The sequence below is a fragment of the Halyomorpha halys genome, unplaced genomic scaffold (genome assembly GCF_000696795.3).
Source record: "Halyomorpha halys isolate HHAL.00 unplaced genomic scaffold, Hhal_1.1 Scaffold871.1, whole genome shotgun sequence".
Lineage (NCBI taxonomy): Eukaryota > Metazoa > Arthropoda > Insecta > Hemiptera > Pentatomidae > Halyomorpha > Halyomorpha halys.
The window spans coordinates 361,226-374,747 of record NW_027114389.1 but is presented as its reverse complement, the minus strand read 5'-3'; the positions used below and the strand labels follow the sequence as shown (position 1 = coordinate 374,747).

General features: G+C 32.4%; 2 protein-coding genes across 3 annotated transcripts in view; one reads left to right on the top strand and one right to left on the bottom strand.

Annotated features, from left to right (window-relative positions):
• Positions 1–13,522, top strand: part of LOC106686763 (glycine receptor subunit alpha-3) — a gene marked incomplete at its 5' end in the record, with an annotated part of 183,910 nt that overhangs the window by 133,533 nt on the left and 36,855 nt on the right. Inside the window, 1 exon segment of the mRNA XM_067051579.1 lies at positions 3,122–3,345. Coding sequence (XP_066907680.1) covers positions 3,122–3,345 — 224 coding nt within the window.
• LOC106686764 (uncharacterized) overlaps positions 6,654–13,522 on the bottom strand; it is a 10,830-nt gene continuing 3,961 nt past the window's right edge. Inside the window, exons 4-8 of one of the 2 annotated variants that reach the window (XM_014430259.2) lie at positions 12,882–12,923; positions 10,676–10,757; positions 8,285–8,358; positions 7,296–7,488; positions 6,654–6,835 (exon numbers count right to left, since the gene is read on the bottom strand). In XM_014430259.2, coding sequence (XP_014285745.1) covers positions 6,831–6,835; positions 7,296–7,488; positions 8,285–8,358; positions 10,676–10,757; positions 12,882–12,923 — 396 coding nt within the window. In that variant the 3' untranslated portion in view covers positions 6,654–6,830. The remainder of the gene's footprint in view (positions 6,836–7,295; positions 7,489–8,284; positions 8,359–10,675; positions 10,758–12,881; positions 12,924–13,522) is intronic. The other variant, XM_014430260.2, reaches the window with a different exon arrangement.

The window sequence follows — 13,522 nt, the reverse complement described above, 5'->3', positions numbered from 1 at the left end:
ATATATTTCTATATTAAATGAGAAGCATGTAAAATACATACAATACCGTGGTTTCAGGTTTTTTTCATTTTAGGAAATATACTAATTGTTAAAAATATATAAATGTAATTTCTGCAACTCGAATGGTTGTAAATCCATTATTTACCTACTAAAATAATGAGCTTTTATGTAATAGTGGGTTTTTTAATTAACCTTTTATGGTTTTGTAAGTTTTTGATATGCTGCTTGAACACAAACTTTTTCATCCAACTAAAGTTAAGCAAGGAAACAACACTATGCAGTAGCAATGAATTAGCCAAGAATCCTGCCCTAATGTGTTGCAGTAGAAATGCGGAAGAGAAATTGAAGATGTATACCTCCAAACTTTGTTTAGAAGATCTAGCTTACTTAATTCATTCCGAGAACAATGTATCAAATCTAACAGTGTAAATCTGATGAGAAGAAGATAATGTTTACAGAGAATAATGTGAAAGAAAATATTCTCTATGTTCAAAGCAATTTCACATTGATTTTATTATAGATTATGAAACACGAGATGAACTAAGCCAATAAAATTCGTACAAAAGCTGATTTTTCTCGTATAGTATTGATGATAAAGCGACCTCAAATCGCTGTAAGAAAGTTTAAATAAAAGAACCAAATAAAACTGGCTTGGATGATACATTTATTAATTAAGTTAGCATTGAAAAATTAAATTAAATTAAAATTAAAACAACCATCAAAAAATCACAACTTGTTCTATTGTTGTGGTAAATAATCCCACTGGCCGATATTTTACCATATAAACACCACAACACTAGCATAAATCTCCTTCATTTAAAACAAAACAACCTTCTCAAAAAATGCAAAATAAAAAAGTAATAAAATTGATTTACTGGCTAATTACAAAATATTTATATTTTGAATATTATACATGGTGTTAACAGCATATGTTATAATTAATTCATAATTAGTATTGTAGTAGCCTGAAAATGTAAATTTCGTGATCTCTTTACTATATATTTCTAATAAGCTAAAGCAGAAAAAAGGGGTCGCCAACTTACACATGACACCATGATAATTTCACACATTTTGAAAACAAAAACATGTTAAAAAGAGTGAACTAATTTTACCAAAAAAATCTTTGTATATTTGAGTGAATATATATTCCAATAAAAGATGTTTGTTCTAAACAGAAAAATATGTGAACGTTATCTTGTTTATAAAATCGGAAAGTAAGAGAGAAAAGAGTATTTTGTCTATAATAATTTGTTATACAATAATATAAGCTTAAAAATTACAGATTATTTACATCAACATTGTCACGAAAAATGAGTTAATGACACGTGATTTCAACATTTATATGCCTAATATCTAAATCATTACTATTCTATTGGCTGCCAGGAGCTATATAATATTTTGATTGAACAGGGAATAGAAAAGTAGTTAATAAATCTAGTTCGGATGTGCATCACCGAGACATTTAATAAGGTACGAACTGATAATCATTATTCTGAGAAGTTTGAAGTTTGGTCACGTTTAAAACTAGCAGATTCCTTATCACCTATCTTATTTAATCTAGCACTAGAATACGTTATTAATATTGTGATGAATAACGAATAGGGTTTAACTTTGAGAGGTAAAATACCTTGCTTGGGTATAGTGATGAATTAGTATTATTCGGTGAGGACAAGGAAACTATAGAACTAAATACAACTGCGTTGGTACACTCTAGTAAGGAACTAGGTCTCGAAATTAATACGGGTAAAACAAAATATGTACCATAGTTAGCAGTAGAAACGGGAATAATTTCAGTGATACAGATAAAGGAGGAAATATATTTGAACAGGTAAATAGATTTAAGTATTTAGGTTCTACGGTAACTAGAAAAAGGAAATTGATGAGGAAATAAAAGCATGGTTAAAGGCGGGAAATGCTTATTATTTTTTTTCGAAATTGCTTAGCTCACGCATTCTGTCCGTGAAACATGGCTGGTATCATGAAGAAAAGAGGAAGGGCTATAGCTCTGCAGTGGGTGGATACCAGGCCATGTTGGTATAGATGGTAATGGGCAAGCTGACAAGTTGGCTAAGCTCGGTTGTGCAGAGAACCAGCCTGTTCTACCACATTTCTAAAGAACAGTAAAATCACTTATAACTTAGCTCTTATTGTAAGGACAAAACAAGTGCTAGGCACAAAGTTTAAGCGAAAGGAAAGAAGTCGGAGAGCCTACTGGATAAGGATAAACGAATCCCCGGCAATCTTAGCAGAGTTGAGAGAGTGGCCTGTTTTCGGCTAGTAACAGGACATGATCAGTTCCAAAAACTCCTCCATCGAATTGGCATCGTAGATTCCCCGAAATGTCCTCTATACAACATGGGAGACATGGATGGAGACCATCTTTTAACGTGCATTGGTCTAGAAGATGTTGAGTAGGATGCGGACCAACTAAGAGGAAGAGTAAATTTGTTTTGGACTGCGAGAGGGAAAATGGCGTAAGGAAAAAGCTCTGTCCAAAAACTTAAAAGTTAGAATTTACAAATCCTTACTATCATTCCCACTTTTCTTTATGGATGCGAAGCGTGGCCTCTTACACTGAGGGAAAAACAGTACTTTAAGGTATTTGAAAATAAAGTATTACATAAAATATTCGGATCAAAAAGGGTGAGTTAACGGGAGAATTTAATTTAAGGCTTCATAATGAGAAATTTCTTTTTTTTTATGACCCCCTTCTTATTCGGGTTATCAACAGGTAACTAACCATGGTGTAGGGGTCAAAATGCTCATATTGGGCCGGATTCGAACCGGCGCCGCCCGCAGTTCTCAGATTGCTAAGACCTGTGCCTCAACCACCTGAGCTACGGACGGTCAGCATTGATGTATTGAGGGCACTGCACCCTGTAAATAAAATTCTGGTCATAGCATTGCGCGAATAAGATGAGTGTGTAAGGTTGTCGGGCTTAGTAACGAGCGAATCCCTAATACATTAATAAACTCTGAAACCAACGGGTAAACGTACGAGGTGTGTAGACCGAAACATAAATGAAAAAATTGCGTTAAAACCATCACTATTATTGTGATTATCTATTATAATTATTATTAATGACTTTGTTACGTGTTAAACGACACAATTGTGTTGCAGGACTACGAGGTGGACCTGTACCTGCGGCAGAAGTGGCACGATGAGCGGCTGCAGCATCCCGACATCACGGAAGTTCTCGACCTCAACGACCCCAACCTGGTCAAAGCCATCTGGAAGCCGGAAGTCTACTTCCCCAACGCCAAGCACGCTGAGTTCCAATTCGTCACGGTACCTAATGTACTCATCCGTATCAACCCCGATGGAGAGATCCTGTACATGCTAAGGTCTGCCATTTATCTATAACTTTAACATCTTTATAAATATTCAAATGTGTAAACTATTTCTAAATTTGTTATGTATATAATAAAAAGATATAAATTTTAAAACAATCTACAGCAATAGTGATGTTTGCCTATGCGCATTAAGATTCATTCTCATTTCTCAAAACATTATTTTCTATACCGAATAATAGCAACTAATACAATAGTAATAATTAAGATACAAAAATAATTCAATAATATTAATAGTTATTTCAATAAAGAAGTAAATAAATAAAAAACTTGTTAAATTGCCATATATGATTCTTTTCTGTAATTAAAATTTTTTTTTCAGAAATGTATCTGCTATTTTCGTTTAGTAAAGTTTCCAAATGATATTGGAGTCTGGTCTCGATTAATTGTTTTCAGTTTGTCATTATGTGTTTAAAGGTATCTACCCTCAAGGTAGTATCCTCGGTCCCATCCTCTACACCGTCTGTACAGCTGACATTCCAACCAATCCTAACACTATTCTCACCACGTTTGCCGATGACACATGTGTGCTCGCTGTTAATAATAACCCATTAATTGTACCCCAAAATCTCCAATCCCATATCACTGCCCTACAGTTTCATTTAATGGTGTTACTCTTACCCCTGTCGAACAGATCCGCTACCTTGGACTACATTTGGATAAACGGTTAACCTGGAATCCTCACACAAGACTGAAAAGACAGGAAACTGCTCGTCGATTCCGACTATTACAGCTATTACTAGACAAATGGTCTCAACTTACACATTACAAAAGACTGATTTACATGACTGTAATAAGGCCAATCTGGACATATGGAGTTGAGCTTTGGGGCTACACTGAACCTTCGATAACAGTAACTCACTGAACGTGTGATAACAGTAACTCAAATGAACTAAATACAAAAAAAAAATCAATTATAGATAAATAATACAGTATTTTAATATTATTATTGTCGCGACAGACCATAGGAGGTCCAAGGCCTCGCACGATGTACATAGGAAATACATCACGCGTCTCATGACGAGGTTTTCATGAGGTAGGTTCGGGACTCCCACGCCTATTTTCGTGAGTGCCACCCATTGTCTCAATGGCCTCACAAATGCCTTGGGGGAGGGGAGGGGGGTTTGTGAGTGAGTATTGCATATTTATATGCTTGAAAAAATCCCGAGTAGGGCCGGGGATTCGATCTCGTAACCTTCGGATTGGTAGATTGGCGCGGTACCACACTGCTACCGTGACCCCCACACAGACGTTCAATATAGAATATATTAAATAAAGAGAAATAATTTTTACTTCTCACTCCTATTCATCTTCATAAATGGTTGTAATCACCTTTTTTAAAAATAATTATAATTGAAAAGGACAAATTAATTATGATAAATTACTAATTACTATTTAAGGCAGGTTACTAGCACATGTTCTGTCTCAATAGATGCCTCTCATTATTGCTTTAATTCCTTTTCAAAGGATTAAAGCAGGTGATAGAATTGTTAATTAACTTGGAATCGAAATTAAAATTGAATAAGATTCGAACACCTGTAACCCTTTAAGTTACTGATAATTAATTAGTTTCTTACAGTGAGAGTAATTTTGGTTTTTTTTTTTGCATTGTATTACTAAATGTCTTCCATAGATAAAATGTCTGCAGTATTTATTTATAATTTATTTGTTTGTTGTTGTTTTTGTTTTTTTTAATTTAGTTCATCTGGGTTTGTGTTACAGACAATAATGCTTACTTGTTTTGTAATTTTGGGTCTGTTCCAAAAAAACACTTCTGACTGTCTGAAACTGAACAAGTATTGAAAAGGAAAATCCTATAATTGAAGAGTTCCCTATAAAAAGTCGATAAACTCACTTTTCTAAAATTATTATTAAAAAGTTATTATGGGAGTATCTCGTGTTGATAAGTTAAATTTTTATTGAAAATGTTGATTAGTAATATCTAATTGACGAGGAAAAATTTAATTCTGAGCTATAATAATAAGTTTTAGTTGTCTCCTGGTTCTTTCCAAACACATTGCATAGCTCCTGGTAATTGTGTCTCCTCCATTCTTCTCCAACTTTTCTTTCAAAGATAAAGAGCTCTTTTTCATTAGCCTTAGATTTCAAACTGCTGAAATCCATACATAGATATAGGGCAAACCAAGATTTTATAGATTTGGAGCTTGTTCTTCCCAGAAAGTATTCACTTGCTCCACTGTTTTCTTACTTCAGTATCTTCAGTTATCCTCCAGATCTCCACATTGAGATCATTATCTTGAGTGACTACAGACCCCCAGTCAATTAACTCTGGAACCTTTCCGAAATATAGGCTTCCTCCGAGCTTGGAACTTCCTCTCTTATGTACCATGTACTTGATTTTGGACTCATTAACTTCTAATTAAAGTTTTATCGCTGCACCATTTAATACCAGGCAAGCCTCAATTATTAAACACTTATTCCTGTGTTTACTTTCATGCACCTTTTATATAAAATTCCTAGTAAGAACTAGTATTGCGATCATGAAATATTTTGAACCTGGTTTTTCTTAGGAATAAGACATTTTAAGGTATAGAATCCATTTAACAATATATGTAAGGTAAATATATATGCCTGAGATGTTACACCAACTTTTCCACTTTTCAAGCCCATGTAGTAGATTACCTAATATATAACAGTTAAGTAAGCTAAGAAATAAAAAAATTAAATCTGTACCGCTAAAAACCATGGAGAGTCAGGGGTTCAGTACTTTCTAAAGAAGTTGTTACAAGACCAACGGTTGTGCAAGGAGGTGATATGGTCTGAATCACGCTCGACCCCCAGATTTTTACCTCGTTAAGGGTACTTAATTAAAGAGGCTGGATGGACTACAAGAGGACTCCAGAACCCACAGGAGTTGACTCATAACTACAGTGTAACAAAAACAATTTTCTGCCCAGTCGGATTCAAACTCGAGTCCTTAAAGTTAGTAGCCACGTGCTTTACCCTGTGGCTAACGTTCTCCCAAGTAAGCCAAGAAGGCTGTGGAAATGAGAGTGGGGAGATAAAGGACGAAAAAGGGAACAAAAGGACACTGTTTTCATCCTTTTTATAAAAGTCAGTGCTAAAGGTAATCTATTTTAAACAATTGTAAAGGTAGCTAAAACAGAGTTTATTTAGTTTAGCTTTAAAAAAAATTTGGAATCATCAAATTCAATTTTTAGTTATTTAATTATTAAATTGGTAATAATATCAAACTTAATTTGATAGCAAAGTGGAATAAAGAAATAAATAAGGTAAGGTTTAATAGATAAACAAATATGTTTACATTTTTAAATGCTCTATTTAATTCATAACATACAAGAAGAAAATACAAATTGAAACATTAATGTTTAATACATCAAAATAAAGGAATACAATAAGCAGGAAAATACTACAAGTCAAAGCAATGAAAAAATAAACTCCAAAAGATTCAAAAGAAAGGGTTGTAGAGGTTTTTTATAATATTTTTGTTGATCATCTCAATCTGAAACATAAAAAAAGACCAGTAGAATAGAAAAAAGTTTGGAAAAAAAGGAGATGACATGGTCATTAAACAAGTTTTAGATTTTGAAATTTTTGAAAAACATCATAAATTGAAACTACTGATGTTTAACAAAATCTTGTGTTGTTTTTCTTTTAAATACTTTAAAATTGAAAATGAAAATTTTTTTTTGTTGGCGGTAAATAATTCATGGTTCCTTTGAACAGTGAGCATGAATCCTTGTAGATATTTCTTGGTTTTTTTTTATTAATTTTTTTATTTTTCCTAAAATTGTTAAAAACTTAATTTCTTCAGTATAAATAACGGATACTGTCATAATCAAGATATCATTTTCAATATAAAATGGAACTGGCATTGATTACAAAGGTAAAACAAATTATAATAAATGCCGATTGCAAATATTGTGTATATTGAAAACAAAAAATTCATTTATGATTCTCACCTATTTTAAACATCATAACTTCAGCTATTGGGAATAATGACTCAATAAATCGGAGAAGTGCATCTACAAATATTTTAAATTCTGTACTTTCACAAACATTCACCTTTAGTTTGAAGTCCGTAAAGAAAGAAGAAGAATTTTTAGCAAAAACTTGTATTTCTCGGTTGAAGGAGGCAAGATCAGCTGTTGCTTTCTATAAACAAAAAATAATAATAATAGTATATGCTATTATGTAAATAGAAATACATAATAATATTAATCTGATCTTAAAATAATTACAATCCATGTGTGTAGAAATGTTTTTGTATCAATCAGAGTTCAAAATGATAAAAATCATGAGAAGATCTTTTCTTTATTTTCCATCATTGAAATTTAACCAATTAAAAAAAAAAAGTACAATTAAATCTGCTGAATATTTATAAATAAATTGATCAATTTTTGTATGAAGTGCATCTTCAGTTGAATGCCAGGTACAACCTCACTTTAGAATGCAGGTTGGGTTAATATGAGTGGACTGTATTTTAATTGAAGGACTTGAAAGTGAAAGAAAATTAATTTATTAACAATTAATAAGGTTTTTTGGGTTTTTTTTTTTTTTTAAAGCAGTTCTATTACTCAAATACAATAACATTTGAGGCAATTGGTTGTAAAATATGTAAACTGAAAAAATTTAAATATTTGTTAATTACTATGTTTTACCTTAAACCAGGAGTCAATTAAGATATTTATTACCATAATTATTCCTTTAAAAATACAACTTCCATGAAAAGTTTTTCAAAAATCTATGAGATTAACTTTAAAATTGTGATAGAGCTAAAAACCTTAAATTCACAATAAATGTCAGAAACAATACTTTACAACCGACTGCCTCATTTCTTCATAGAAATATTGTTTTTCCAAAAATATAACTACATTACCTTTAAAGTTAATGGAAAATTGATACTGAAAATATTCTAGATTGATAAATGAAGATCTAATCATTTAATTACCTCTAGAAATACTGTGTATTCACACAACATAAACATATGGGCCAATGGACAGCCTTCTAGCTCCTTCATAATCTCTGAAACAAACATGTGAGTTTGAAGCAGCACTTTTGTTAGTACAGAAGTCGTTCTGATTAAAAAAAAACTATTAATAATGAAATAACAATTTAATAGTAGGAATATATACATGAATTCCATTATAATAAGTGTTGCCACATTATCTTTTTGATTATATCTTAGTTAAATTTGTTCAGGATTTAAATTCTAAAATGTTTCTTTGGCACTTTGGCAAATATCAAACCTATAGCTCAATATGCTGCAATAGTATGGTGGCATTATAGTGTTAAGATTGAAGGGATTAATATGCACACAAACCGTGCAATGATGTAATTACTATATAGATAGATTGATAATGAAAAGAGGCTGCGGAGCAGGCAATTAGTAGAGGATGGACAGACCTAGTGAGTGCATCTCCAAATCGCTAGGAAGAAACACCTCGACCTTTACGAACACCTCGACCTTTAAGAAACACCTTGAAGCTAAGGTGCTTGCAATTAATTTCTGTGCTAAGAACATAATAAAAGAGGGACACACTCATCAAGATTTTCAATGATAGACAGGCAGCCATTTATGCACTGAGTAATTATGCTCTAATTTGGTGAAAGAGTGCAAGATTAATCTGAACTCTCTTACCTTAACCAACAAGATGGAGGTTGAATGGTGCCTGGTCACACGGGCATTAAAGGGAATGAGAGGGTAGATAATCTTGCCTAAAAGGGATCTGAGAATGTTCCCTTTACACCTAATCCCATATGCGGTGGTAGTCCCAGCTATGTGAAGAGACAGATTGAAGCGAATGCTGAGTGCAAGGCTGGGAAGGTATTGCTGAGGCTCTATTTTAGAGGAGCACCGGGAGGCTTCACCTATTATAAAATGATCCTAAAAAATCCTTGAACAAAAAGATGCACTACACTTCTTCATATGAACAAGACTACCTAAGGTAGGTGCCAGAACTATATATAGGATACTGCCAGCTGAACAAACATCTCTATAATATGAGATTAATAGAGTCACCAATCTGCTGGTTCTGAAGGGAGGAGACTGCCTATCATGTCAAATACACATTTGATGCACTGGCAAGAACATAATTCCTCAGTTTTGGATGAGATTGTATCATGGATCCCAAGCTTAGCGATGAATAGTTAATCCATACATGATATCCAAATTTGCAAAGGCATCTGGCCTGTTTTGAACAGAATAAAGCGCAGCGTATAATAGGTCCTAAGTTGCCACAATGCACACATGCCGGAACCCTGGAATCGTTTATATAAGTACCTATGAAAAACTAACACCTAGATGCAATTACTTTTAGGTAACACTGCTGGGCTTTATTGAATAAATATGAGGAAATAGCTACTCTCCAAGATGTTTTTACAAGCAGGCTATGTAAAGAGAAGTACACTGCAATCTAAAAAATTTTTTATCTTTTTCAATTACCTCAACCCTATGACGTCTTCCATCTGTTGCGCTAACCGAAAATAACTTACTTAGATATTTGGAGTTCAAGTGATTCAAGTATTTCTTTATGAAATTTATACTCTTCTTAAATTTGTCTCAAAAAATACGCAATTTTATCCAAACCTAGCAAGGAATGGGTATAGAATAATAACAAGTCTCCTCAGGAGCCATTCTCCATTAAAATATTATCTCAAGAAGATGAGGACAGTGGAATATTTCACTGTCATATGTGCTTAGAGGATGAAGAAAAGGCTGATGTGAAGCCCTGGCCTTTTACAGATAACAATACTTGAATCAGGAAATAACCAAAGCTGAAGACATTACTAGAACTTTCCCAAAAGACCTAATGGGCTTTATTAGATGCATAAAATTTCTATAGGATCTCTAGACAAAAAAGAATAACTCTCAGAAGATCCAAATGGGTCGAAGTGAGGAAGGTTTTCTCATCCCGTTTGAGTAATAATAACAATAATTGGGACAATTTAATTAAGCTGGGCTGTACAATACTTCTACAAATGGGCAAAAGATTACAGGATTTTTATTCGGGCTACACATAGTAAACAGGTCTCTGTCGGCTGAACAAAGGCATCTTTATTATGAAGCAAGTTAATCTATCAATCAGTAGGTTTTGTAGAGCGGGTGACTAAACTGCTAATAATATTATATTTAAATGCGATGCTCAACCCAGAATAAGATTCCTCCATTTTGACTGTGAACCCGAATTGTCAAATTGATTGACCCATACTATGGGTGGAGTTGCCCTGCTTTCATAGAGTATGGGCGAAAAACAATAGGCCTTCATGATAAGGGTGTACTGCAAATAAATCCGAAAAACAAATCTTAATCAATAAAATTTAAAAATAAAATGCAAATTACCTTTTCCTGAGCACTTATCAAAGGAATCTTTCAATATTTTGTTATCTTTATGTCCAACATATTCCAAATGTCCATCTTTCATCTGAAAATATTTCCACAAAGGTATTTATTTTTGTAAAATTAACAAGACAAAGTTTCATTATTTATTTATAATAACTTGTATTCATTTGTCTATATTTATGGTATGGTATTTTTTTATTAGATTCAGTGGCTAAATTGTTATAGAAATTTATTTCACACATAGTCAAAAGCGTTTTATAGCTTTTTTAATGATGTTGAGCACAAGTCAACCCACACAATACCTCATCCTTCACATATGCACAGATTAGAAACAAATGTAGAACTGTTTTAATATAAAGTAATTCTAATAACATAGTAATTCTAGATTGTTCAAGGGTTATTAGGACAGTAGATTACCACTTAAAAAGCTATTTTCAGATTTCTTTTAATTACCGCTTCACTTGAACAGTTGCAAAACACCCGGAAAAAAAAAGTTTTGATTTAATTTAGAAATGTACTCAATCCAAAAATAATAGCATAGACTGTGGTTACTTTCATTACTGAGGAAGTCGTACAGAGTTTCCTAAAGCTATTATATTGTGTTGTAAGATAAATTTATAGTGTTTTTTACTGGTGATTTCAATAAAAGCTTCAGATTCTTGTAAATATGTTTGATCAATTATATATGACCCATTTTGATCTATTACTTGTTGCCATCTTTCAGGTAATTATTTAATTCCGTCCTCCCAGAACTTCTCAGATTTTTTCGCAATGAATGTGCGTTTTGCAGTCATCGAGCGAATTAAAGTGTTTCCCGTTAAGAGACTTTTGAAGGGCCCAAAATAAGTGAATCTGTTGGGGCAAAGTCTGGTGAACATGATCATATCCCAGTCAAACTCCAATATATTCTGCCGGGTCTACAAAGACTTGTGAGGACAGGCATCATCGTGATGGAAAACTATGCCTTTGTGATTTTGAGACACTTGCATGAGCTATGTTAAGTGTTTCTGCGATATACTGTGTCGTAGAGTGAGGGTTGTCTTGAATTTAGTCATCATCAACATTTGAAGGAAGAACTGAGCGCTTTGCTTCTTCCAAGTCAAAATTTCCAGTTCTGAACCGCGCAAACCATACGGAAACTACTTTCTCCTAGACATCATCGTCATACTACTGCTAATTTAGTTAATTGTCTGTGCAACAGATTTTCCTTTTCGGAAATAAAAAATCATTAAATGACGACAATGAATTTTTTTCTCTTCCATTTTGAGCAGGCAAAATACCACTTAAAGATAAGGAACCTCGGTTGAAACTGATGCATAAAAGCGCCTTAACTAAAAGTTTTTTAGATTATGTAAACATTATTGACCAAGTAAACATGATTTCATAAATACAGAGAGGATTGAATTGAAAAATTGAAAAACGCTACAAACTTATTTTACAACCCAATAGTTGTTATCAATTAACACCTGTCTAAAGTACAATTTATGGAAAACCTTAAGCAGAAAATTTTAAAAAACTTTTTTGTCAATTTTTTTATTTATTTATTCAGAAATGTACATCCAACATCTATCAGTCGGTGCCAAAATAACAAAAAAATTATGAACATTTTTTATCATTGTTAATACGTTAGTTATGTTTCTGTTAGTACTAATTGGAGTTAACAAATTTTTTATGAGCATACTAGACATTTACAATGTGGGGTTCCTACAAAAAAGCATTATCCACTGTGACATCTAAATATTTATATTTTTCAACAACATTTAATATTTTACAAGAGCATATTTTATTATTATGATTGGTGAGAGAGTCACAGTCAAGTAATTTAAGTTCACGGTCATCCACAGAAGTCATATGAGGTGATTTTATCGAAATAATAACCATTTTATCTTAGTTAACTATAAGACCTTTGTTATGAGACTGTTTTAGAAAATTAGTGTAGTAATTTTGGGATTTTTCCTGAGCTATTTGGTAGTTTCTATGGTAACAAATAAAAAGTTTTTCGACTTTTTCAATGTCGTAAAAGATGAGCCAATATTCAAACAAAGAAGCAGTATGATTTTTAAATACATGTACTTAAACTCACAAGTACATTACTAAATAAATTAGTTGAGAAAACATGAATTCTTAAAAACCAAAATCAAGTTATTATTGCTGAGTATAATTATCTTAAAAAGTACTGATAAATATTATTAAAATATATACTTACCATGTCAATGTTAGTTAGAACACATTCCCAAAAGCAATCATTCTGAAAATGTGTGAAAAAGGATGATTTTATTATTCTGCAATATTAATTAACATTAAAAATAAAAATTTTGAATTTTCCAATAATGATTTTGTAATAAAAGTGCTACTGATTTTTTGGACAAAAAAATTAGTATAAACATCAATTATAGTTGTATAACATATATTTATACTAATATGCTTAACCTTGTAGATTAATCTATAAAGACATGAAATTTCTTTGTTATTTGAAATTACGACTGAGAATCATAAGCTAGAAGGATACTGTTGGGTAGGAAGTTATATGTTTATGATAAAAGTACCAATGAACACCTGCCAGAACTAAGATCTTCAGAACTTCCCACCAGGAAGCAGCACCCATGTCTCTTTGAGTGTTGGGTGGTGTTTATTTATTGATCGAAGCAATAATAATTAATAATTTTAGGAATAAACAAAGTAAAGTGTAATTGTAAATATATTATTTTAACGTAAACAAAAGAATATACTGAACTGCAGTAAAGTTATTTCTAACAGGCAGTGCCTCTCACCGACTGACCTTTGCATTCTTAGCAGAATCATTACCTCAGAGCTAGCTGGTGAGAGGGTATAAAATTTATTCATATA